Source organism: Perissodus microlepis, chromosome 17 (assembly GCF_051167445.1).
Source record: "Perissodus microlepis isolate ML-2025 ecotype Zambia chromosome 17, ASM5116744v1, whole genome shotgun sequence".
Taxonomy (NCBI): domain Eukaryota; kingdom Metazoa; phylum Chordata; class Actinopteri; order Cichliformes; family Cichlidae; genus Perissodus; species Perissodus microlepis.
In genome coordinates, this window is record NC_140477.1 from 31,596,781 (window position 1) to 31,622,013 (window position 25,233).

At 41.4% G+C, this 25,233-nt stretch overlaps 2 protein-coding genes across 5 annotated transcripts in view; one reads left to right on the forward strand and one right to left on the reverse strand.

The window, feature by feature from the left end:
- Positions 1-5,267, forward strand: part of ap1m3 (adaptor related protein complex 1 subunit mu 3) — a 34,530-nt gene extending 29,263 nt beyond the window's left edge. Inside the window, exons 10-12 of one of the 2 annotated variants that reach the window (XM_084909552.1) lie at positions 456-581; positions 1,126-1,201; positions 3,795-5,267. In XM_084909552.1, the coding sequence (XP_084765678.1) occupies positions 456-581; positions 1,126-1,201; positions 3,795-3,817 (225 nt within the window). In that variant the 3' untranslated portion in view covers positions 3,818-5,267. Of the gene's footprint in view, positions 1-455; positions 582-1,125 lie in introns of both variants that reach the window. The other variant, XM_084909551.1, reaches the window with a different exon arrangement.
- A 502-nt stretch (positions 5,268-5,769) lies between these two features.
- Positions 5,770-23,355, reverse strand: tmem125a (transmembrane protein 125a). 3 transcript variants are annotated; one of them, XM_084909553.1, is made up of 3 exons: positions 22,968-23,355; positions 16,372-16,894; positions 5,770-12,200 (listed from the first exon to the last, which is right to left on the reverse strand). In XM_084909553.1, the coding sequence occupies exon 3, from the start codon at positions 11,737-11,739 to the stop codon at positions 11,041-11,043; it is 699 nt and encodes a 232-aa protein (XP_084765679.1). In that variant the 5' UTR covers positions 11,740-12,200; positions 16,372-16,894; positions 22,968-23,355; the 3' UTR covers positions 5,770-11,040. The 3 variants fall into 3 exon arrangements, with proteins under 3 accessions (XP_084765679.1, XP_084765680.1, XP_084765681.1); XM_084909554.1 differs by lacking the exons at positions 16,372-16,894; positions 22,968-23,355 and adding an exon at positions 15,428-16,355; XM_084909555.1 differs by lacking the exons at positions 16,372-16,894; positions 22,968-23,355 and adding an exon at positions 13,130-15,400.
- Positions 23,356-25,233: the final 1,878 nt, after the last annotated feature.

Genomic DNA, 25,233 nt, shown 5'->3' on the forward strand with positions numbered 1-25,233 from the left:
AGGTCCTCAGGTGGCTGGAGCTGGAACCAATCCTAGTCGACTTTGGGTGTAACAGGAACACCCAGGTTAAAGTCAACAGTAAATATATTATATTATGTGGTTTATATTATAAACCAAGTGAATAGGAGGCTTCAAGAAAGTCGAACCAGAGAACAAACTTGCATGTGCTTAATATAGTATATGCTAAATCCTAAAAAAAACCTATATCTGATTCACCTTGATATGATAAGGTAGATAGGCTCCAGTGCCCCCCGCGACCCTGAAAAGGATAAGCGGAAGCAAATGGATGGATGGATGATAAGGTAGTTGCCTCGTGTGGCTGTGTGTATTAACTGGAATGGGACGCCCCCTTGAGACATGAGCTTTATAAATGGCATCATCCTAAATTTAAGAGTTTACCTAACAGACCCAATAACAGCTCTGTGGCCTTTTCTCTTTTCTGTTTGGGTGTCTAGGGGGGTAAGGAGTACGTGATGCGAGCACACTTTGGGCTGCCCAGCGTGGAGAGCGACGAGCTCGAGGCAAAGAGACCAATCACAGTTAATTTTGAGATACCCTATTTCACTGTGTCTGGGATTCAGGTAGGAGATGACAACACACCGTTTGCCTTCACTGCTTCCTTGTACAGCTGCATTCTGTAAAGTAAAAATTATTACCTGACTAAATGGATAACTTATTAAGTCATCTTTTAAGTTTATGGCAACGATCTCCTTACACACTTTGTCTCAATTCACTCCTTGTTGAATTTAAACCATAGAGCAAAACTACCTTCACATTCCAATGGCAAACATCATTTATAAGTGAGCTCTACCTGACTACATTAGAGTTCACATGTTTCAATCTCTCTTTTGTTACAACCCATTAAAAATGAGACATTTTTTAGTTCTTCAGAATGTCATTTATTTCTTCAGTTGTTGAGGGGAAAAAACAATCAAAATGTGGAGATCTGTGGTTTTCGCTAGATAGAAGGCATTTATATCTGCTGTAAATGAACTGACAGAAACCTACCTGAGCGCACAGTCTGTTTATAGTAAATTGTAATGTCAAACTACTAAAGAAAATGAGGGTTCATAATGTGTTTGAATGAGTGAAATAACTGTAGTTAAAATGTCAATGTTCCCCCAGGTGCGCTACCTAAAGATCATAGAGAAGAGTGGTTACCAGGCGTTGCCATGGGTGCGCTACATCACGCAAAGTGGAGGTGAGAAAATAACGCAGGGAAATGGAACTCATTACAACTCACCCTTAAAAAACAAACACAAACACTGCAGATTGGCCACTTAGGACCACTTTTTAACTGGAAATGCTGCTGCTCTGATTTGGCAGCACGGTTGATGAAGTTTAAGAGAATTTTACAAATACTTTTTAAAGGATGAAACTTTCATGTATGACAGAGCTGCAAATGTCTGCATCTGTGGTTTGAAAGCCCTTGGATTTAAAATTAGCATTTCTTTCATTAAGTAATAATCTTCTCAGGTCAAAGTAGTCATCATATCGAGAATCATTTTTGTTTTTATGAAATTGTTCTCAAAAGTCTAGGCAACCAGGGAAGCAAGAATAATTATTCTAATTTAAAACATATTCACAATTTTCAAAAATACTCATTCTTAGCTTTGTCCAAATAATAGCATTAAGATAGTTGGGGGTAGCAGACCTGTGACAACATGGACCTCAGGTGGTTAAGGTTTCAGATAAGTTGAGACAAAAAGAAAAAACACAGTTTTGCTTCATCAGGACTGTGTGTCCACAGATTAGCTAATTTGAAAAAAACATCACATAAAACATGACAATTAACATCAAGTGTCGAAAGACTACACGGTGCATATTTTTGAGCTTTTTTTTGGATTCCAAGTTGGTGTTCCTAGAAAGAGAGAGGAGTAAAGTCCCAAGAGAGATCAGAGTCACAATCGGTCTTACTGCATCAGTATTCAGTGTGTGTCCCTCGAATGAACCCAGCTGGATAGCATCTATCATATCTATTACCTGGCTCTATCACCACGAGCCATGTCATCAGGGGCTTAGAGTGACAAAATGCAGGTTGCCAAGGATAGAAACCTTCTGGCTTCTTCGAGGCTTAGGTAGTGTGTTTAATGTCCAACTTTGAACAGAAACAGCCGAATTTCTGCAGCAACGTTAGCACCTGGGATCTTGAGATTCAGTTGCTGCCCTGGGAATGAACCCACATCCGTCAACTGCTGACAACAAGGGCGACAAGGACCAGGAAGTGTTTGTCAGCTTTGAGCTTGTTTCATCCCATTAACCTGAGATGTTACCTGCAAAGCATGTTGAAATAAAAAGCCACATCTTCGCCCCAAACACACACTTGTCATTTGAGCAGGTCAGTTTAAAGCTGCAGTATATTGATGAGACTGCAGCAAAGTCCTCCACACAGGCTCACGGGTTTCAGTGGGGACGCAAATGGTAATGATATGGAGATGGGAGCCCGGTACCTCTGCTGGACAACCGCCAGAAATCTTCAAGTTTCATACCTGCTATCTGCCCCAGGAATGAACCTGACTGCATTACATCAATCATATCCATTACCTGGCTTTGTCAGGGATGAGTCAGGGGATGCAGAGGTTGAATGATACCACAGGGTGCCAGGAGGCTCCCAGGGTGGCAACTTGGCAAATGCCAAGGTTACGATCACCTTGCTGTAACATCAGCAGAGAAGCAAAGGAGAGAAAGCGAGAGGGATCGAAAGGAGAAAAGATGAGAACAAGTTAGAGAAGGAAAGGGGATGAAGTTTGGGTGACTTGGAGAGATGGCTATTCCCTTTCTCTTACTGTTAACATCAGCAGCACACAGAGGGAGACGGGCGCGATCACATTTCACTCGACACTACAGGCAGACACTCTCACACTGATTAAATAATACCCTGATGCTGTGTACTGTAGCTAGTGGCTCATTAATGATTGATGAACAGGCATTTGCTTGTACTGTACAGCAGTAAGTCAAAGTGATGACCACTAATATCTGACTGATCAGGTGATGATGCACATTAGCTGGATGTTTAACATGACACATCACTGATCCAGGTTGTCACTTTAGCTCTTAGTGGAGATGCGGTTCTTGATATCATAAACGACTGCTTTATTTCAGTGGAACCACATTTGCCCCCGTCTCACCCTCTGTCTAGCATCCTCCTCTGTCACACCAACCCTCTGCATGTCCTCCTTCACTACATCCATAGAGAATCTTCTCTGTGGTCTTCCTCTTTCTCCTTCAGGGCAGCTCCATCTTCAACATCCTTTACCCAATATATCCTCTTCCCTCCTCAGGTCCTGCCTGTCTTACTTTCTCCACTCTTACTTTGTAAATGAACCATCTACTTTTAGTTAAGCAGATATTTAATCCCCCTTTTTTCTTGCTGCTATTACCAACATATCTGTGCTCACCCTGACCCCTGGAAACACCCTAAACTCACCTCTTTCACTGAGTTGTTGATATTTAACTCTCCGTTTTTTAAGTATTATATGCCAAACTCTGGGAGACTATTCAATATTCATATGGTTCAGTTAACACACACTCTGTATTCTATGCCACTGATATTTACCTTAAGTTGAAGTTCAAAAGAGTCAAAACAAAAGCGCATAACATATGCAAATGGGATGTTCGCATACTTCTGCTTCATCTTTTTTGTGATACCTCCGGGGGCGCACACGTGCATCGTAATTATTCTGTACACCTTGTTTTGAGATTTAATGGTGCCATTATAAAGTGGTAGTGATGTGCAGGAGCACTGAGGGGAAGTAAGCTGCACGTTAATGCTCTGCTGTTACGTCTCTTGGCAGATTACCAGCTCCGGACGAACTAAAGGGCACAGACGCTGCTAGACGAATGGATATTTTCTTTCTCTGTCTGTCTTCGTCTCGCCTCCATTTCTCCAGATTTCTCTCTGCAGCGGACAGCAGAGGACAAGTGCAGGAGGACAATTTTTTTTCCCCTTCCCCTTACACTGAATGGCAACAGGACGTCATCCCTTCCTCTAAAACTAACTTGACTCAGACGGGAAAGTGTGGTGCAACACCTCTGACCTGTAATTTCTATTTCAGATTCCTCCAGTCTTCAGTAAAGCGTAAATAATAAACTGTGCTTCACTCTAAATGAACATGGAGGGCTCATTTAGAGTGAAGTTTCTGGACTCTTAACATTTTTTTTTTCTAGTTTTCTTAAGAAAGGGAAAAAACATGTTATTGTAGTTTTCGAAACATGGTCAATTTGGGCTGCTCAGCTTGTCCAGTGGCTTTCTGCTGAGTACTATGTAATCTTACTGATTATGTAGTCCCAGTGTACAGCAGCTGTGATTGTTTATCGCCACTTGTTATTTCTCTAAGGGCCATAATGTTGCAGACTGGTGATTTTTCTCTATATTGAAAAACGCCATGTACTCAAGTTACATGTGGTTCCAGGCAGGATCTTAGCTTCAACACAAAACCAGTCAGCATCTTTAACATTCATCTTTCTCAATCACTCCTATGACCCTATGACTATATTCAGTGGTTGATTTTTGTCCTCTTGGAGCATGTTTTTTTTTCTAGAACCTCTGTGTGCCACGTTCATTGCCCCAAAAAATGCCTGCGTCTCATCACCCCTAGCACTGTGAACTTAATCCCCCAGTGCACTGAAATTAACACCAGCAACCAGATCAATGATTAATAAGGCACAATATTGTCAGAGGCATCGGCAGTGTAACGCAACACCGTCGACACACTCTCATGGGGCCTGTAACCTTGTCCTTGTCAAAATCAGCTTCCAGCTCTGAGCACAGACTGAAGGAATGAAAAAGGTGGAGGGGGGGTTTTGGAGTTTCTTTTTTTTTTATCCTTATATCTGTTGTTTATACTGTAATCACTAATCACTGCCATGTGGAAAGGAGACTTTAAAGGAAAACAGAAGGGGGTACAAAGGTAAAATTAACCTGAAGAGAGTTTCTGTGCAGAATGTGAGAATATTGACAAAATGGTGAAGAATTCTTTCCCCCAGGATTCTTCTCGACTCCCTCTACTGTGCACGCTTTTCACCACATCAGTTCAGCTGCATTGCTAACAACACAGAAGAGTCCTGAGTCATTTTTACCATGTTTGCTGTTAAAACAAAAACATACTATTACAATCAGTCCCTTTTTTTCATGTGGAGACTTGTTTGAGACCCCAGTGACAATTTTAATAGATCTGTGTTATGTGTTTTGATTAATTTATCAAGGACAATTTGTCCATAGGAAACAAAGGGATATATTTGGAAATAAAAAATTTTGTATCTTGTTATGGGATATCAGTGTTTTGTTTGTTTGGTTGTAATTTTTGCACATAGTTCCTTACTACATTGGTCAAGCAAATTTTAATATTTGTGGGTAAAATAATGTTTGCCAGCTCTGAAATGTAGATCGACAATCTGTCACATTAGTGAACAGATCTCAGATTAGTGCTCCATTATTATTCTGAGTTAACGGCATAAAGGCGCTACATTGAGGTGCAATTCTTTTAAATGATTAGCCTGACATTTTGTGAAATATGCTAATAAATTCTTGCGGGACGTTAGATGAGGTAATTGATGCCAATCTCATGTCAGTTTGCTACACGGACCAAAAAAATTAAAGGAGCATTTTGAATATACATGAGATTTCAGTAGGAAAAAAAACATGCTGGATATCTATACTGATATGGACTGGGTACTGTTTCAAATAATGCAACATTGTTTGATGGAAATGACAATAATCGGCCTACAGAGGGCTAAAAATCAAAATGAAAAAATTACACGGTAGGCTAGTCCATTTTTCCAAAATTTAATTTCAGCAACTCATAACGACACTCATGAGGTCCCTTTGTAGAGCTCTGACAATACCAGAGCATGCCCCTAATGAGATGATGGTTGGTGCCCTGGGAGCTATCCTCCCAGGTCTGGACTGGGGCACCACTGAGCTCCTGGACAGTCTGGGATGCAACCTGGTGGCACTGGATGGATGGAAACAAAGTCCTAGAGGTTTTCTATTGGATTTAGGTCAGGCAAAGGGTGGGGACCAGTCATTGGTATCAGTTGTTTCATTTTCCAGGACGTGTCTGCAAACATACATGAGGCCAGGCTATGTTGTGCACCAGGAGAAACTCAGGACCTACTGCACCAGCATATGACAATCGGACTCCACGGTGCCGGGCACTGAGCACAGGGCCAACTAGCAGACGTCGGCCCCTCAAAGCCACTCTCATGAAGTCTGCATCTGATTGTTTGATCAGAGACATTCACACTTGTGACTTGCTGGAGGTCATTTGGTAGCTCTGGCAGTGCTCATCCTGTTCCTCCTTGCACAAAAGACCAGATATCAGTCCTGCTAATGAGTTAAGTCCATTCCAGCTCTCCTAGAGTAACTGCCTGTCTCCTGGAATCTCCTCCATACTCTTAAGACTGTGCTGGGAGAAACAGCAAACCTTCTGGCAATGGAACATGCTGGAGGAGCTAGACCACCTGTGGCATCACTGTAGGGTCCGGGTATTGCCTTGTGTTACCAGTAGTATTACTGCAGACCCTAGCCAAATGCCAAATTAGTGGAAAAAAAAATTTGTGGCCTCAACCCCTAAAACCATTTGTATTTGGGGATTGTCTCACTGTTGCCCCTCCTGTTGTTAATTTCATCAACAGCAAAGCAGCTGAAACTAATTAAAAACCCTCTCTGCTACTTAATTGACCAGGTCAATATCTCAGAAGTTTAACTGACTCGATGCTGTACTCTGATTAAAAAGTGTTTTTTGGTTTTTGGCATGTTTTGGTTGCCTGGGGTTAGGGATAATTGTTATCTAGTTAGACCGCAGACAGCTAAGTAGTCATTGGAATAAATTCAATTCAATTCAATTCAATTCAATTTTATTTATATAGCGCCAAATCACAACAAAATGTATGCAACATGCTAATCCATAGCGTTAAGCTAGAAGAATTGTGAGTAGAATTTGAAGGGCTGCCATATGCATCTTCACGTCTCACCCACAGATGTTGTTTGGCGTTTCAGCAATACTGTGTTCAAAATGAAGCCTAGTTTTGGAATCAAACGAGAACTCCATTCAAATGCAATCTGGGGAAAGTCTTAAGCAAACAGGATGCACCTGAACAAAGTTTGGAGGCCACAGTACAAGGTCTGAATATTTTAGTAAATCAGAATTTTTTTTTTTGTTTTATTCTTCAGCGGGAAAAAACGTGTTTTTACTGCAGTGTAAACTTGTGGACAAGAATGACCACTTTATCCTTTTAAGATGAATTTAACAACACGATACCGAGCAGAAGAGCGGTCTGAATGTCTTTCAAATCCAGTGTATAGCAGAGAAACAATTTGTCCAGTTTTTGTATTCTTTCTTCTGTTTAGCTTGACAGAAAAGCTCTGAATCCTCTCCTCCCACACAGTCCTCTCTCCTCAGTATCAGAACTGCCTCCCAGTTCGCTCTGTTCACCTCTTCTGGCTGTCATGCATGGGTTCACAGCCAGTCATTTCTACTGTATAGGCCACTGCAGGTCAAAAGGCAAACTTATGTAAGTAAAAGTCAGAGGATTTCTGCGTGTTGTCAAAATCCAGCAGGGTCCATGCTATTTTATTTTTCTCAGTGTGTGTGTGTGTGTGTATTGAAAGAAAGTGGTGCTGGTCTATGCCAGCCCCCACAGATCACTGTGTTGTGCATTGTGCCTTCAGCTTGCTGTCCATCATCACACCAACAATGGTTAACTGTGTGACCCTTTTGTCTCAAGGCAATAGCCTGTGCATATGTGCGGACAGATAAGAGGCGTTACTGACTTACATACGCACACACAACAGAAATACAATGCAAGGCCATTTTTTAGGTTCTTCTGTAAGCGTTTTGCAAACACGAATGACCTTTTGCATCTTCTACTCTAATTCTGTCCTTGCGTCTTAAAAGTATCGAACGAACTTTTCCAAAAGGAAGAAACATGATTGCTTTTGCGATATATTTTATATATATATATTTATATATATTTATATTTCTGGAAACAAGAAGGATTAAATGATACCAAAGCTATATTTTCAGCAGCATAGCGTGGAGTCGTCCAATTCAGAGAAAAACTCACGTAGACATATCGACAACCTAGTTTAAACGATTGCAAATGCACTGAAATTCTATGACTGGCCAGGCTGATGCAATGGATTTAATTTCACTGATTTTTCTTCGTCTCAGCTTTGTGAGGAATGATTATGGCTTATTATCTGAGCCAGAAATAGCCCACATCTAATAAATTCAAAGTGCCGAGACTACAGATGACACCTCCAGCTATGCACCGCGGTTAAATTAAAAGTGTATTTTTGTAAAGTCTCAGTATTATTTAGAGAAGTGCAATAGTGGTGGTTTTGGTATCTTAATGAGTTTTATTGTAAATAATAAAAAAATCTGGATTAATGCATGATCTGAGTAATGAGCCAGCAGGTCAGTACGAGTGTCACACCAACTGGATGTTGTTCTCTAAAGTTTAGTTAGGCAACGCAAAGAGACGTGCCATGGTTCCCACAAGAAAACTGTCAGCAGCTTAACAAGACCTCTCATAAGAAGCATCTGTGATCAAGGTGATCTTCTGCATCCTCATTCCAAAGATTCTGGATCATCTTTTCAGGATCACCTAAAGCTTTAAGGAAATCATGGCTAGAAGATGAGCCTAGTGCCAAAAGGAGAGTTGGAATGAGAGCTTTCAGATTCAACAGCATGTTTTGACCAGCCAAGTATCCCACACGGTGATGTGACCCATGGAAAGTTTTCACCAGTGGATTGCCAGAAAGTAAATAAAACGTCCAGTGTGCCAATGCTTGTTTCTGCTACTCTATGTGATAGACATTAAATTTGCCTAGTTTTGTCACTGAAACTATAATATATCCCAGAGTTGGTTATTAAAAAACATTTATGATGAACAAAAAGATTTTAGCTTTGCATTGTGTCACTTGGAGTGGTTGAAAAGGTGATTCTATTGCGATTTTTAACAAGGCTTAAATGTGTTTTCTTCAAAATCATCTCCCGTACTTGCTGGAAAAACTGTAAATTAAAAAGCACAAAACACAAAACTATCCAATATGTACTTTGAGGGATTGTAACTCAGAAAATATTCACATTTTAAAGGTAAAATTTCACATAGTTATGTCAAAGGTAATGAAATGATTTTACTTTGAAGAAAAATGTTGATTCTAAGTTGGCTAGGTGGGAGGCACTGATTGATTTTGGTTCATGAAATAATCCTTATAACGTATTTGCTTCTTGAGGCCAGTTCTGCCATGCTGTCATGTTGTTCTTGTTGGAAACACCTTAAATAGACTGGATAAATGCATGCCCATACACAGCTCATACACACAACTTTCCTTATGGATCTCTGTATTTCCTGTTGGTTCCAAGTTTAAAGTCCAGATGCCTTTTTTTTTTTTTTGCCTTTCCTCTAAAGCATACTGGCTATTGTTTTCCAGATTCCCTCAGAGTGCCATCAGAGCAAAATGTGCCCCTGGCAACACCAGCTGTAGATAAATCTACCATGAAAGCAGCTGAACGTGGGTTTGTCCAACAGCACAAGATGTAGCCATGAAATTTTAAGTGTGTAGCTGACATCAAATAAAGGCTCAGTCTGAGCACGGCCATGAGCCAATCCTTTATCTAATAAAGAAATAATGAATACTGGGTAGGCTATTCATGCCTGAGAATGTGAACAACATGTTGACAATTGTTGTGGCAAATGTGATGCCATCACAAGATAGTGGGTACAAAATCAGAACTGGAGACTAACTCCTATTATTTAAGTCTTAATCCAGCAAGATTTGCATTATCTTTTTTTGGTGGTATCAAAACTCTAATGCTCACCCTGGCAGCCCACCTGGACAATGAGAGAAATCCATTCAACAAAGCGAGACTAAATGAGTCTGCAAAGCTTGGTGGTTGTTCTTTATGACCTCCACGTTATTTTAAATGAGTGTTTTACAGTACACAGTGGAATGCGATGCCGTGACGATATCAAAAATCTCGATTAACACTGGTTTAAGATAACAAAGCGCCGCGAGAGTCACAATTAAGACAGTACAGTGTTGATGCACAAAAAACACAAGTTATTCATACATTCTAAAGTGCTGTGATACAAGTCTCCAACAATCACATTTGACAGGCTGCCACAAACACTATATCTCCGCAGCATGAATTTTGTTAAATTATTATTAAACCGAGGCAATAAAACTCCCAAAGAATCCCTCGTATTCATCATCCCAGAAACTGCAGAGGCAATATTTTCACATATACACGAAGATCATGAGGATGGGATATGAATCAAAAATTATAAATAGGATTTTGTTCATGTTCATACTGTCCCATTTCTTGCAGATTCCATCTTATTCAATTTCCATTTCATCCATTCAGATGACACTCTCATCTGCAACTACGAGAGCCTCAGTGAGCAGGTAGTGGTCAGATGTGTGGTCCCTAGTCAATTATCACAGATGCAAATCACATGCATAAATTTGAATCTGCCGCCCTCCAAATGAGGACTCAAAAAAAACATTACTTCATCTTTTAGAGAACAAGATGGGTTTGTTTGGTTGTAGGCTTACAGTTCTTGGAATTGATAGACAGGGAATAGCTCAAAGTTCATTCATGGACTTTACTCCTGCTGTAGGTTAGCTGTACTCAGTTGTAGCTTGCTTCTCCTGTGGGATAAAAATTGTGCTTGTAATTTATCAGAACTGGTTTAAATATTTTTTGTTGTTGTTCTGTGTGTCTTCTCCATGCTGTTTAGTATTTGTCCTGTGAGAATGGAGTAACATTTACCCACTATAGATAAAAAGCAGACCATCACCATGTACAGCAGTGTTCGGTTCTTCTGGCATTTTCCATTTTTGCATCCTTACTCACAGAGATCTGACTGCCAATAACTAACGTGTTCACTAAGAATATACTACACACTCAACTATTTTATCTCGTACGCAGTCTGCCGAAGCATGCATGGTATGAATCTGTGTCTGGGCATAAAGCCAGTTCTAATTTAGTTGAGCCAGTGGGCAAAAAAAAGCTTTATTGGGGTTGCATCTCATATAAGGTTAGCCAAACTGGAGGTAGTCTCTCTTCGAGCGTGACGGTCCATATGTCCTGAAACAGTGAAGATGTGCAAAACCCGGTCTACAAACCGCCGTCCGTGCCTCGTCCTCTCAAGAAGGATCACCACTACAGAGTATATCCCAACACCCACAACTGCAGCTCCACCTCCAGCCAGCAAAACCACTCCAGAAATGTACATGTCATTAAGGGCTTGGCCAGGCTTTGGCATATGGTTGGCAATGGCCAGATGCAGTAGAACCCCTCCACAAATCAACAGTGACAGCCCGGTAATTAAAACCACTAGAAGGTCCGATAAACCGCCGCTCTTTAGCATGTCGATCCGCTGTCGGCTCCGAACGCAATTCATGTCCTGCACGGCTGAGCTGAGAAGTTGTTTGAGCAGGACTCCCAAGGCTAGCAGGCACAAAGCTGTGCCCGTGCCAAGCCGCCACTCACTCGAGACACTGGTGGTAGTCGAAAGAAGGCCGACGCCCCCGAGTCCGCAACCCAGGATGAGAATCACAGCGACACAGTAGCAGAGGACAGACTTCCCAGGATCTCTGAACCACCACAGCTCCACTTGTTCCTCTAGGATGCTGTGCTGAATCTGTGCTGGGTCTGCTGGACCATTAAGGCCCAGTTCAGGACTCCGAGCTTCCATTGCGGGGGGAAGGTTGTCCAGCTCCGGCATTGTAGTGGTACTCCCAGCCTGCTGAAGAAGGATGCAACCACCACAACGAGGGAATGAGAATCCACAAGGTTACTTCGGTCCTTCTTAAATCTACCAAAGGTTACTGCAGGTCAATCAGGACAAGCAAAAGATTCCAGAAGCTTTATGGGGAAATTTGCTCAAAATTATCCAGAAATTTTCAATTTTTAGCAGATCTAAAAAGAAGTTAAATGTAATTCCCCAAAAAATGTTCCAAAAAATTTTACTGAGATCAGTGTATTGTATTTTATCCACAATGGTTTGTACTCAAAAGTTCCACAAAGTTAGTTTGGATGTATTGTTCCTGAAAATTCATGGAGTTTCTTGTAGTTTTTCTTGTAGTTAACACCGGCTACAGAGGCAGATCCCAGTCATCCTTAATGCATTATTTTCTGAATCAAAGAATCCACACATCGGCAAAAGTGTTAGTTGGTAGCAGTCACCTGGAAGACAAGACATACAGTTCATTCAGTGCTGTAGGTGGCCTCTCCAGCTCACTTAGTTAGATAACTGTCTCACTAACTAGTACATAGATTCAATTACTAACCAAACAATAAGTCACAGCACAGAAATGCATGGATAAGAAGTGCTCGTCTATCATTTCTTCCCCAAGCACAACGTGGAGAGGAGTAATAGCTTAACTTTCAGATCAATTCAATTCAATTGAATCTACACAGCACCAAATCACAACAACAGTCACTTCAAGGTGCTCTAACCACCCACGTTCAACAGTGTCTGGCTAAGCACAGGCTTATATACGAAGACTTTTTGACTTCTGTTTCTTCCTTCTTGTTTTTAAGGGTCTCTTTGTTTTCCACACCCTGAAGGATGTGATCAGTACAAGATAAGTTAAAGAAAAACTTCAGACCAGCTAAAAATCCTCTGCGTGCTGAGCTCCAGAGATTGAAGTTCTTTGCCTCCTATTCACCAACAAGTTTGTTTTTTGTTTCTGCTCTTTTATTTTCTGACACTGTGTGAAACCTGAGAAGCAACAAGCACAAACAGTGTTATTCAGCTCGGTGTCAAGTTTCTCTTTAAAATTTTTAAGTTTGTGTATATTTTGCAGCAACGGATAAAAAACAGCCAAATTAAAGACACGTACACACACATATACACACAAAGTTTCTATGTAAAAAAAACTTGGTGTGCTGACACCGGCAACCTTTTCTTTCTCTCGTTATCACTATGGTAATGAGTTGCCACTACAGAGGCGGCTGGATAAAAGGAGCATCAGCTGTCGATAGAATAAACAATTCCTATCCACGCACACACACAGAAAATCAAACAGCTAATCCACAAATGTAAATTTTCATTCTTTTCATCCTTCCAAACAGACACCCACACAGCCTCACTTGACGAATCTTTCTATTACCTTGAGTCCAGTAAATCTTCTTTTCCTTCCTCACATGCACTGTTAACACAAATTGGAGTAAACCCCCCAAATCACCACCACCCCTTTATTTAACCTTCGTGCTGACCTCAGCACATTTAGCGTCCACACTGTAGTTTGTAACCTCTTCACACACCCGTAACACAGTCATGTAAACAAACAGCAAGCAAACAACTTCAAGGTTATGGCTCTCCACAGCTTGTCTTTCAAAAAAAAACAAAAAACTGTCTGCGGCTTTATTTCTATCAAAGTCACAGGCCCACACTGTCCAACAGAAGCTGACAGTAGTCACAGTTTGTCCTCAGCGGTCGTGGATCCAAATTGAAATTGAAATCGCATCTTTGAATTCCCCACCCACCCACACACACACACACACACACACACACACACACGCTGTTTGGAAAAGACTAAACAAACATGCAAGATCACATTTTTCTCAGTATGGACAGGTACCGCCTTGTATCGAGGTGGAGCAGTTATACCGTGACACGAGGAGATATGAGTTGCATACACAAGGTGTGAAATGAAGAGTGAGGTAATTACAGCCGAGGAGGAGGGTGTTTATTGGCAACATGCTGTTCTGGAAGCTTTTCACATCCTGTATCTGGTGGAGTGCTGTGTCAGTATGCGCGCACGCGTGTGTGTGTGTGTGTGGTTGGCTTTTTTACAGTTGTAGATAAGTAGTCAAAAGAAATGCTATAAAAAGAACATGTGAGTTATCACGTTTAATCATATGATAAGCCTGTGCATGTTTCACTGAGTATCTGCATTTGTTTTTGCATATGTGCACGTGTGTGTCTCTGTGTGTGCACCTGTGTATGTATGTTGAGTCACTAATTAATCCCAGCTGATTTGAGCTCAGTGTCACTGACAGGTGAGGCCAAAAACACAGCACAGTCACTGAGATGAAGAAACATATGGTTTAAGGTGAAAAAAAGAAAGATGCTACAACGCCACCCAAAGCTGTGAAACTATCCCTTTGATTCCTGCTGAACTCGTTTATGAGACATTATTTATACTCTTTCGTTAAGCTCCTAGTAACATGAAGCGCGCGATCAACAGGGCGACAGAGCGAGAGGCAGCGGCACGTGACACAAGATGAAACTGAACCCTCGATGACGCGAGTATATCTTACTTCGTGTTCTGTTTTTCGCAGTCGAATCCCCACAGAGACAAAACACAGAGACAGAACTGCTGGGCTGTGTCTGCCTCTCTTCTTTTTATCACTTATATGACCTCTAAACCCTGTCATATCATCCGTGTCTTATTGGCCTCATAAATATCTCCACAAAAGCACTGACTCACTGCCCAACTCTGTGCTGGCCTCCTTTTAAGAAATAGAAAAGTAGAGAGGCACAAATAATTTACACAAACACATTATTCAGTTTTTCCACTGTGCTCTGCTCAAGCCACTAATGTCAAAAGTTGACTTTTTTTTCTTTAGTAAAAGCTTGAAATAATCTTTGGTTGTCAGTCTGAAACCTTGATACAGTCTGACACAGATTGTGAATGAGGTAGGGCCATCTCCTCGTGCTTGAAAATTCAAAAAGACTTTGCGGCACTGCTGTTGCCCAAAGTCATCTTCATCCCACTGTTTTACACCCGTGCGCTAAAACCTTCAGTGCACCATGTCTAACAATGAATCTTCACACCTTTAGCCGTCGATTCACACTCCCACAACTCTTGGCATATTCATAAAATATAGATCCGCAGATGCACTACTGCCGCTGACTGTAAAACTCAGCGAGGCTGAGTTGACAAGCAGCATTATTGACAATCTGCTTCATCCCTTCATTTGGACTGACAATCCCGGCATTTGTCGTGACCTATGAATGTGGCAGGTACTTGCATATCAAAAATGTGCTGATTATAAATCAGCACATCTTGATGTCTAAAGTAGCTTATAAAGGCATTTGAAAGCTACTCTAGTGATTATTATTCCAATTTATCAGAAGACACAGTGTCTGAAGACAACCGTAGATGGCTGTCTTTTAAGTGACAGGAATAATAAGTGTGTCATGGACACTCAGCTCTGCAGAAGTACTGAAATGATTGAAATGGGCTGACACTACCAGTAAAAACATTCTCTGTACTGCTAATGCAACCAAAACTTAATTAAAGTCATTAAAAATCCCAAAGAAACTGTAATTGTAAACCTCAGACACAGAGTATCATCCTCTTTCTCTTTCGCTCTCTACGTCTCTGCTACGTTTTCAGCCCACAAGGTCACAAGAGGAGCTGTGCTTTAGAGTAAAATACAGTATACCTCACTCCAATTACCTGGGAAGCTTTGGGACTCCGGTATTCCCGCCTCTGTTATGTTGGCCAGCTGAATTCATTTCACCGGCCATTAGTGCCTCGTTTTACTGTTGATGAGGGGTTCTTTTTAAAGTTGGATGTCAGGATATCGTATGCTAATCAGAGTGCCAGTCAGCAGAGTTTGATAGAAGAGAGCAAAAGCATCCAAAGAAAGTGAAGTAGGCAAAATTTTGCTTATTTTAAAAATGCAAAGAAAGAAAGAAAAATGCAGGGACTCAGGTGGGAGAATGAAAGCGCAATAACCCCAAAATGAAGTGGATGTTTGAGTGCTTGGCAAAGGTGCAGTGCAGAACGTGGTAGCTTACAGCAGATAAAAGCATGCATTGACATCCAGGGAAGCTCAGACTGGAATGCAATGCGTACTACGTTTTGACTGTCAGAGGAAAAAAAGAGAAAACAGCTTTATTCAGGTAAGCACAGCACAATGAGAAGTGGCTTGTATGCTGTTTAAAAAAAAGCTGAAATATTGTTTGCCAGGCTGTTGCAACTTCTGTGCATTCATTCTGGAGCACACAGACTGGAGGGGAAGAGGAAGTTTGGGGCTCAAAACCAAACTTGTTGTGCTATAGACAGCCTTTCCTTCAGTATTTGCAGTTTATTTGCTTTCCTCTAAATTATGTTCACTATATTTAGAGGTTTTTTTTTTTCAATCTTCACATCCTCTTACTGCACAAATGTAGAACAAGGCATCAGTGCCAAATAATCAAAGCAAAAATATGTCAGAAAAAAGATAGATCCTACTGCTCCTGCTGCTGAATTTCCTGCTGTGTGCATTTTTTATCTGAGGACGGCGGGACGGGCTGAAGGGGAGTCCATGGGAGATTAGACGATGTGTTGCCGTGGTGACAAAGCAATGCTGTACTTCCTGTCTCCCCCCCCCCCCCCCCTTTTACACTCGCACCCACCCTCTTCTCCTCTAGTCAGGCGTTGATTCTCTTGGCGTCCCCACGGGCGAAGAGAGGGGTCAGGGTTGGCTCCATCTGTCTATGTGATGGGCATCGGTGCCAAGCGCCACGGGGGCTGGAGGGAGAGGAAAGAAGGCTTGTGCGGAGTGGGAGGGTAACGGATGTTTCTGAGCAGTCATCTGGGACTCCGAATGGGGCTGAAACTGGGCCTGGGGAGTGGGAAAGGGGTTCAGGGAAGTGGATTGGGGATAAGGGCGTTAGAAGCAAAGGGACAGAGGGAAAGGCTAGGGGCTAAGGAGAGTGCTGAGACTTCACTCTTGTTCCTGGTATAACAAAGGTGGCTGGCAAAGAAGAATGATGCTGAATAGGTCTTTATGCAGGCAAGCTGGATCTTTCGTCTGTTCTCTAGTCACAATGGACAGGCAAGGCACTCGGGGAGCCTCGCTGTGTCCGGAACCAGTGATGAGACAATGGCCGAGTCAGTATTACTGTCCTCACTCTGCCAGGCATCACAAGGGAAAACCTAAGAGAAAAAGAAAAGACTTTTACAGGAGCTGCACATACTGTTCTTTAACCCTATGGTTCACCTTAAAAGCGCTTACACGTTCATTCCTCTCCTGTTCTGCCACTGAAATTCAGCTTCTATCCCTCTAGCGGCAAGCAAATCACTGTGTTCAAATGTTAAAGATGCTTCAAGTCTACAAACCGGTGCGTGATTGTCAAACTGATTAACGAGCTTAATTTAAATCTTGCACATTATCAAGGAATGGTATACCCAGATGAGCCCCCGCAACACCGCAACCAGAACCATGTTTCTTTTTCAGAAACTAATGGTTTGTTTTCAGCTACATAGGCACTGGGGTTTTAAAGATGGCAGTGTGGGTTGGATTTAACTAATTCTATAGCTGGTGGATGGACTACCATGAAATTTACTGCAGGCATTCATTTTCAGTTTGTCCGGCGCCACCCGTCAGGATGAACTTTTGGTCCCGGGTGAGAAGTCTCAACAAATGAGAAGTGGTTCAAGTACCATCTGGGATGATTCATGATGAATCTGTCGATGCCTTAAATTTTAATCTTGTGCCATTACTAATTAATTACTCAAGGTGTGATTAAGCCCAGAGGGAACACAGTGGAAGTAGTTTGATGTGATTCCTGGAGTGCTGCAGCGAGAAACTGCTACAATCACACTTCATCGTGCGACTGTACTTGGCTTCGGGACTTTTGGGGTGGACAGGGACATTAATCTAAGTGGTAAGAACAAATGTGAATGGATTGCAGTAGTTGTGATTAAAGAAAAAGTGGTTTAATACCAGATATGTTACTGCAAAACAATGTTTCTCAATTGGATTCCTCCATCAGCTGCCACAAAGGTCATCCAAATGACCGTGTACGTGGTCGGTACCTATGTATAGCAAACAGATCCTTACCACCCTCTGTCCATCTTGAATGTATTGTGTCTCAAAGTAAAATGGAGATAATTATGCATGGCTTCTTGTCTTGATTATTTGTTATCCCTTATTCCTCTGCCTGAGCAAATCATCCGTGGATCGCCTACAAAGGATCCGGAATGCCTCTTTCACGCACCAGGTCCCATGGGATATAGATTTTGTCTTCCTCACACTGGTTCCCCCTAAAGTTTACGCTTCAGTTAAAACTTTTGGTAAGCCCTTTCAGAGCCCTCCATGGTCAGATAACTCTGTATGTCAGTGAATTACTACAACCAAACATAACATCTAGATCCCTGAGGTCTGTGATCAATAACTGCTGACTGCACCTAGATCCAGGTTAAAGACAAAAAATGGTGACTGTGCTTTTGAGGTTGTGGCTCTCTCATACCACAATACCAGCATTCATTTTAGATTTAAGTTCTTTGTTGTATCACATTGACATTATGATTGATAAAGCTCTTCACTTTTTTATAATCCATTTAACTGGGGTCCTCTTTTAGCATAATCTTCTACCTTTATGGGCTATTGAGCTACACGTTTCTGATGTTTTGGCAGCTAAGTTGTTGTTTTCTTACCCCATCTATTGTCATAAACTTTGGCTAATTGCCAACCCCTTCTACATTAATGGCATTCCCAACTGCTCCACCTGCACTTTGTTGCTAATTAGCTAGCGTTAATATGGCTAACGTGAAAATTTGTCGACATTGCAATCTGATGCATTAGGCAGCTTCACAGAGCAGCTAGTGTGGCTGCAGACCTTCAGTTGCAAGCGATATTAATATTTTTAGATGCTTTAAACTTCCCATTTCCATTCTCCTCCTTACCCACTGCCTCATCTCAGGTGATTTTCTTCCTTCCCAAATGAGCTTTATATCTCAGCTTATGACACAATATCACCCTGACTGGCACGACCAGCCAAGACCTTCCCCCCTGACACTTTATCCACAACCAAGCACACACACTCATCCCCATCTGCTTTCTTCACACTCTTCCTTATCTCCATAGCTTTACACACGTTTCCTCCCTTTTTTCTATGCCTCTCATATCGTTCTCTGTCTCACTACCAGTGCTCCTCTGTGTGGCTACTTCTTATCTTTTCTGTCTGCGTGGGTATTGGGGTGTTGTGAAGGCAGAGATGTGCATGGGGTGTGGAGGGAGGATTACTCACAGAGGTCCCTCTGGATTCAGGTAAAAGCCTGTTTGACTCAAAGCCCCATGCAAACATGTGTCATGCACACAGCTACCTGGACCCTTTTCCCTGTTTTGGTGTTTACATTGTTTTCTCCTTGAAATTCTGATGCTATTCCCCCTTCAATCATTCTTGTATTCACATCCCATCATTCCCAACATTAAAAAATATGCCAATTCATCAGCCTCGGTAAAACTGCTGAGTATTGTTAATCCCCAACGCGAACACATGTTAACAATCAAAGCCAAAACTCGATTTGCACAAATTTGTTATCTGGAATATGGTGTTCCTCTCTTTTTAAATAGACTTCTTCCTCTCACTGGAAACACTGCTGTTGACAAAAATGTAGACCAGTCTAATTCAGCTTAGCAGAGGCTCTGGATCTCATTCAGCCGGTACGATGGGAGCCAAATGGGGCTTTTAAACACTGAGCGCAATTCAAAATGGCTTGAATATTTCTGCTTCCGTCAAACTGGCTCCTTTACCATGACTCCAAAAATCCAGATTTTTTTTTCTTTCTTTCTCTCTTTTTTTTTTGAAAGTTGAAGGAAATTAACTGAATGACGTGCATAATGACTAAGTTGTGTAATAACCCTCGGTCCCCGAAGTGGAGGAGTGTTGATTAAAAAAGAAAAAGAAAAAAAGGGAAGAACTTCTGTCCAGCCGGTTGCTTTCCCTTGTCATGCACAGCTGCAATATTAAAACGCTAATCAAATCACCAATTAACATGCTGGTCCCCTTCTGCTTCACTCCCGCTGACGATGGGAAAGGCTCACCCCCACCTCCCCATCTTCTGTCTTTGTTTATTTTAACCCTGACCCTTTCCTCTTGTGGGTTTTAAAGGTGATTTTCAACATATTTTAATTTGATATTGGCTGTCTGGTGATGATAATTGTAATGAATGAGATGGCTGTCTCAGTGTCTGGCTATTTCCTCACTACCTGAACTGATGTCTCCATCCTGCAGCTGCACGTTGTGGCTGAACTTTTAATACAGATTTTTAGTCTTAGGTGACAGGAATTTTTTTGACATCTATGTTCCCCGGAGGATGAAACCTAACAACTATAATGAGCTCCCAACTTTCTCTGTAGTGCCTATATGAGGAGGACACCTGCGGTTAAGTGAGATGTTCTAATTACTATTGTATCGATAAGATTGAAAAAACACTGATGCCCCCACACTTTTATATGCTTAACATGAAACTAGAGCGAGCAGCTTGCTATAATGTTTATATATATCACAGACAGAGAGCCAGCAAGCAAACTGAGACATGCCAGATATTGATAAAGTTTCAAAAATCTCTCCCCATGCTCTCCTTCATCTCCTCTTCCCCTCACTCCCTTACCAGTCACAACAGATGGCTACCCCTCCTCTGAGCCGGTTCTGCCTGAGGGTATCTTCCTGTTAAAATGGATCTTTGTCTTCCCACCGTCGCAAAATACTTCCTCCTATGAGATTGTCAGATCATTGGCTCTTTATTTTATTACATAAATTGTACTTGGGCTTGATCTGTAACTTCTTGGAGTCTCTACTGCTCACAAGTACCTGGAAAGCAAATAGCCTTCCCATCACTGTCGGGTTTCTTTAATAGCACTGTTCTAGCAATAGTAAACACATGTTAATGTGTTAACCAGTTAAAAACAATGACGCAAGCACTAAAACACCAACATGTTAGCAGTGGATTTAAAGCTGCAGTCCTGATCACAAAGGGAAAAGCAGCCCGTGGATCTACAGCGGCTTCATCAAACTTAAACATGCCTCTTTGTCAATTCAGTCTGTTATAGAAATAAATAACTGATTAATTCATATATAATGCCAACAAGCTCCAGCATAGACTGCACTAACAACATGGTATTTTTTTAATAAGCTGCGTAAGTGAAAACCTGAATCATGTTTGGAAATGCTATTAGTCTCATCTTTTAAAAAGGTGGGACCTCCCACTGATGAGACAAAAGTGGATCCTGCCAACATGATGTGAGGGTTTCAGTGGGAGAAACTGGTAAGGAATACAGGATGCTGACACTCAGCTATGTCTGTGTGTGCAGTAAGCATTTTCTCACTGATAAGTTAGAAATCAAAGTGTCATTTTAAGCTTACTGTATTTCTGCAGGATAAGCTGAAGCATTTTTGACATTATTCAGCTTGTGTTACAGACGTATTTCAGAATGATACGAGTGACACTGTTTTGACTGCAAGTGCCTTCGCTAACCACAGCAGAATGCTTATATAGCTAACATTAACTACCAGCAAAGATTGCCAAAATAATCCCCTGATGTGGTGAAATCTAATATTTTTAGCCAGCTGCAGTCATTTTGCGAGTGATTCAGCCCTTGATTGTGGTGCCCGCTGTTCTCTCCTCCAGTGGAGGTGGTGTTCAGAGGTAAAGCGCTATCTCTACAAGCTGCCGGTATGGATGCGTGTAGATGTAAAAACAATCTTGTGCAAACAGCTTAAAGTTATGATCGTCAATTTGAGGCAAGTACAAAAGGAAGAATCACCTTTTCTGAACACAGTCTGGCAGTTTAGCCTCATCTCACCCCTTTATGGAATTCATTATGTGTACTGATGGATGTGTATTATACCCAGGGACAGGAGTGGATGTAGTCATTACCGCTGCTACCGATGCCACACTACATACCTGACTGTGTGCATCTGCTGACGGTGGAGAAAGGGGGATATTTAAGATTCTTGTCTGATACTCTCTACTCTGATTTGTGTGTTGTCTCAAAGCCAACACACAAACACATACAAAAAACGCACCCTGTGTTGCACAGTTATCCACAGACTCAATCACTGACTCACTTTGTTTTTCTCCTTCTTTCATCCTGCACTCTGTGTTGACTTCAGGCTCTTTCTTAACGAGGTCTATCACATGTTGTTTTCAGCCTGACTTGTTTTTAAGAGTTAGACCTCATCTTAAATGATCCTTAAAGTGCTTTCGGTGTAGAGAGACTGACAGTCAGCATGTAACCTCGGCTCATTTAGATGCCCTGCCATGATTCATCTTCGGCCTTTAGATTAGTACCAACAGATCAAGAGGTTATGAGCAAAGCAGCAGGGGTCATGCCTGGACAGTCTATTGATCTGTTGCAATTGCAAAGGCTTGAATACAGCTACAACACTCCCTTTCTATGTGGTTTATGGATTTTCCACAATGCAGCAAAACTGATAGCTGAGTATATGACAGCAGCCCTATGAAGTGATGATCTACAGCGTATCTGAAGCCCTGTGTTTGATAACTGTGGACCAGCCTACCAGAGCAAAGGTTAGTGGGTATGGCATAATGTCAATATGTTTTACTTCCTTGTTTTCCTCAGTGTAAAATAGACAATTTATTCTTCCGGGAAAGTCCAGAAAGCATACGAGCATGACAATGCAATTATTGTGGGAAAAGTGACACCAATATCCAGGCACCCTACATCTACATACAATGGATTTCTTTAAGAAGTCATGCTTACATCTATCATAAGATAGATAGATAGATAGATAGATAGATAGATAGATAGATAGATAGATAGATAGATAGATAGATAGATAGATAGATAGATTTAGGCTTTTAGTTAAGTCCTTACAAAAGCCAAGAGAGAAAAACATTTTTAAAAAGAGACACGGATACTGACCTTTATATGACAACACTTTAACAGTTTAGTATACAACTTACTAAATTGTTAATTTTTTTAAAATAAAGGTGCTATGTCAGTGACACCAGCCTGCACTACTGCGCAGATGAGCGCTATTATTACTATTATTATTACTGATCGACAGTGACGTTCTTTTATACTCGTTTTTATAATACCGCTGTTCATTCGGGAATAAAGGAACGTGAATAATGTAGCAGTTACAAAAACTCGCATGTAAGTTTTAAATAAATCGGATTTAAGAAAAAAAAGCCCTTTGTTGGTAAAAAGTTGAAACTCCTCTGTGTTTGGAGCTTGTTTATTAGAAGCCACTCTTACCTGTGCGCTAAGCTGTTCACACTGAATGCCTTCAGCTCCGCGCAGTAGCTGCGCTCGATTTCTTTTCAGTAATTCCCAGCTCGTTGTCCAGATCATCAAAGTCCCACAGCCGTATGTCGCCGCATGCCTTCAGCCGTCTTTTGGATGAGAGGGTCCAGAGCAATGAAGGTGCCGTGGGTGCCGCGCTTTCCCCCTTTCGCTCTCGGTGAAAGCCCACAGTCTCTCTGCCTCTCCACCGGACGGACTTCCCCCGTTTAATGCAGGTGTGGCCGCGCACGGCGACAGGGGACGCCGATGGGAGGGGACAGAGAGTCAGCGAATCGACCTCCGCACTGCCGTGGGTCCCCAGAGGGAAACCAGCACATGAAACGAAGGACGGCTGCTCCTGATAAATAAAAGATTCACTGTGATTGTGGTGGAGGGCTGTCAGGTTTACAGAGTAGTATTGGTTTAACCCTTCCAGTCCACAAGGAGGCGAAAAGTCTGCTGATCAATAGATTAATCAATAACTGTAGCTAGTGTTAACAGATTGATATAATATTAATCTAACTGATTAACATTAGGGCTATAAGGCGGTGCACTTGTTGTTTTTCTGCCATTCATCACTTAGCAGTGACATAACGTGATTGATTCTGAGACAGAAAGCAAATTTCTGAGCAATTTCTATTGCTGCTCCTGTGGAACTCTCCATCATGCTGATGTTTGTGCGCTATTGAGCGCTTTAATAGATTGTTTTAGCAACTGCGTCTGTGATAGGCTCCGTTGGTCTTCTTAGAAAAACAATTTCTGTTGTGTTTCCCATGTATCCAGCCTATATAAGTTTAAATCCATACCTATTCTTATAACGTGTTTGCCATATATGGATGTGTATGTGTCTGTGCCCCCCCATCACCACAGTTTCTGCCCACAGAAACTAAAAAGACTGATTCGACTTATCTGCTAAAGCGTGGTCAGGCTGGGAAGCTGGGATCCGATAAAAGGCCAGATCTGTGTAGTTTATTGGCATGCAAAAAAATTATTATACTGTGACATGTCCTTCTCATGTACAATTTATTCCACTTAAAGGCCCCATATGACAGAGTCAAGCAAAAATAATACACTCTGGTTACAGTTTTACACCTGGAGCCAAAAGCCTGCTTCACATTCTTAAATAGAACTACTACAGGTGATATGGTGCATTTACAAGTAATAAGCAAATAAAGTAAGTAAGTAACATTACATTTCTATAGCATCTTTCAAGATGCATTTGAAAAAAGGATAAAAAAAAATAAGATTAAAACATCCTTAACGAAAGAAGAATGATGCTCCAATTTTATTACTTTTTATTATTTTCAAATGTTTCAGATGGCTATGCCAAAGTCCAGACAGGCAAATTCAGATTTGACCTTTGGCCTTCAGCTTTTTCACGTGTCTTGAAGTAAAACTCATTTGCCCATACTTCCAGTTTATATTCAAAGCACAACATCATTTGATTCTTCTAATAAAAGAAACTTCCAGAGCCAGAAAACTCATGTGTTTGGTTTGTTTGTGTGGACGTCTGGGAGCTACATCCACGTAGATCACATCTTACGGCACTGCACTAAACTGGTGCCTCTCCTCATCTGTTGATCATTTGGAGTCTGGATCATATTCACACATCTGCAGGTTTCCTTCTTGCAGCACAGTCTTCATTGCATTTGATATTTTCATCCTCTTCAGGGCCACATTCCAAAATTAGATCAAGTGCTTCATTCACAGTTAGTCACTCACGTACTGTGGTGCGACCACAGAATGTCATGTGCACGGAGAGAAGTATTATTTTTAGACCAAAGATACAAAAGCTGATTAGAGTAGATGTGTTGGATGGATACCATAGAGCAAGAGAGTGAACGTGGGAGTGGAGCTATATCCAAGGACCCTTATTATCTTTTCATCTGTACATTATACATACCTGAACATCAGACTGTGTTGCCAACACTTTGTTCAAACAAAGTTTTTGTTTGTTTTTTTTGCATACTACTTCACAGTGAGTTGTTCCTTCTGATAAATAACCTCGTTGTGATATAACACATTGAGCATAGCATCTCTGACACAAAGGAGATTATTGGGTGATTTCTTTGAGGGGGAGGGGCTTTGCCAAGAGTAACTATAATCCATTTATATCGTTTGTAGCCTAGTGATGCCCCATCAATTGGATAATACAGAAAAAACATTTTATGCCTCTTGTGGAAATAAAAACAAAAAAGAAGAGTAAAACGATTTCATTACAAAAATAAAAGTGAAAACG

Coding starts and splice junctions, on each gene's coding strand:
- tmem125a (XM_084909553.1), bottom strand. CDS start 11,739: ATGCCGGAGCTGGACAACCTTCCCCCCGCAATGGAAGCTCGGAGTCCT.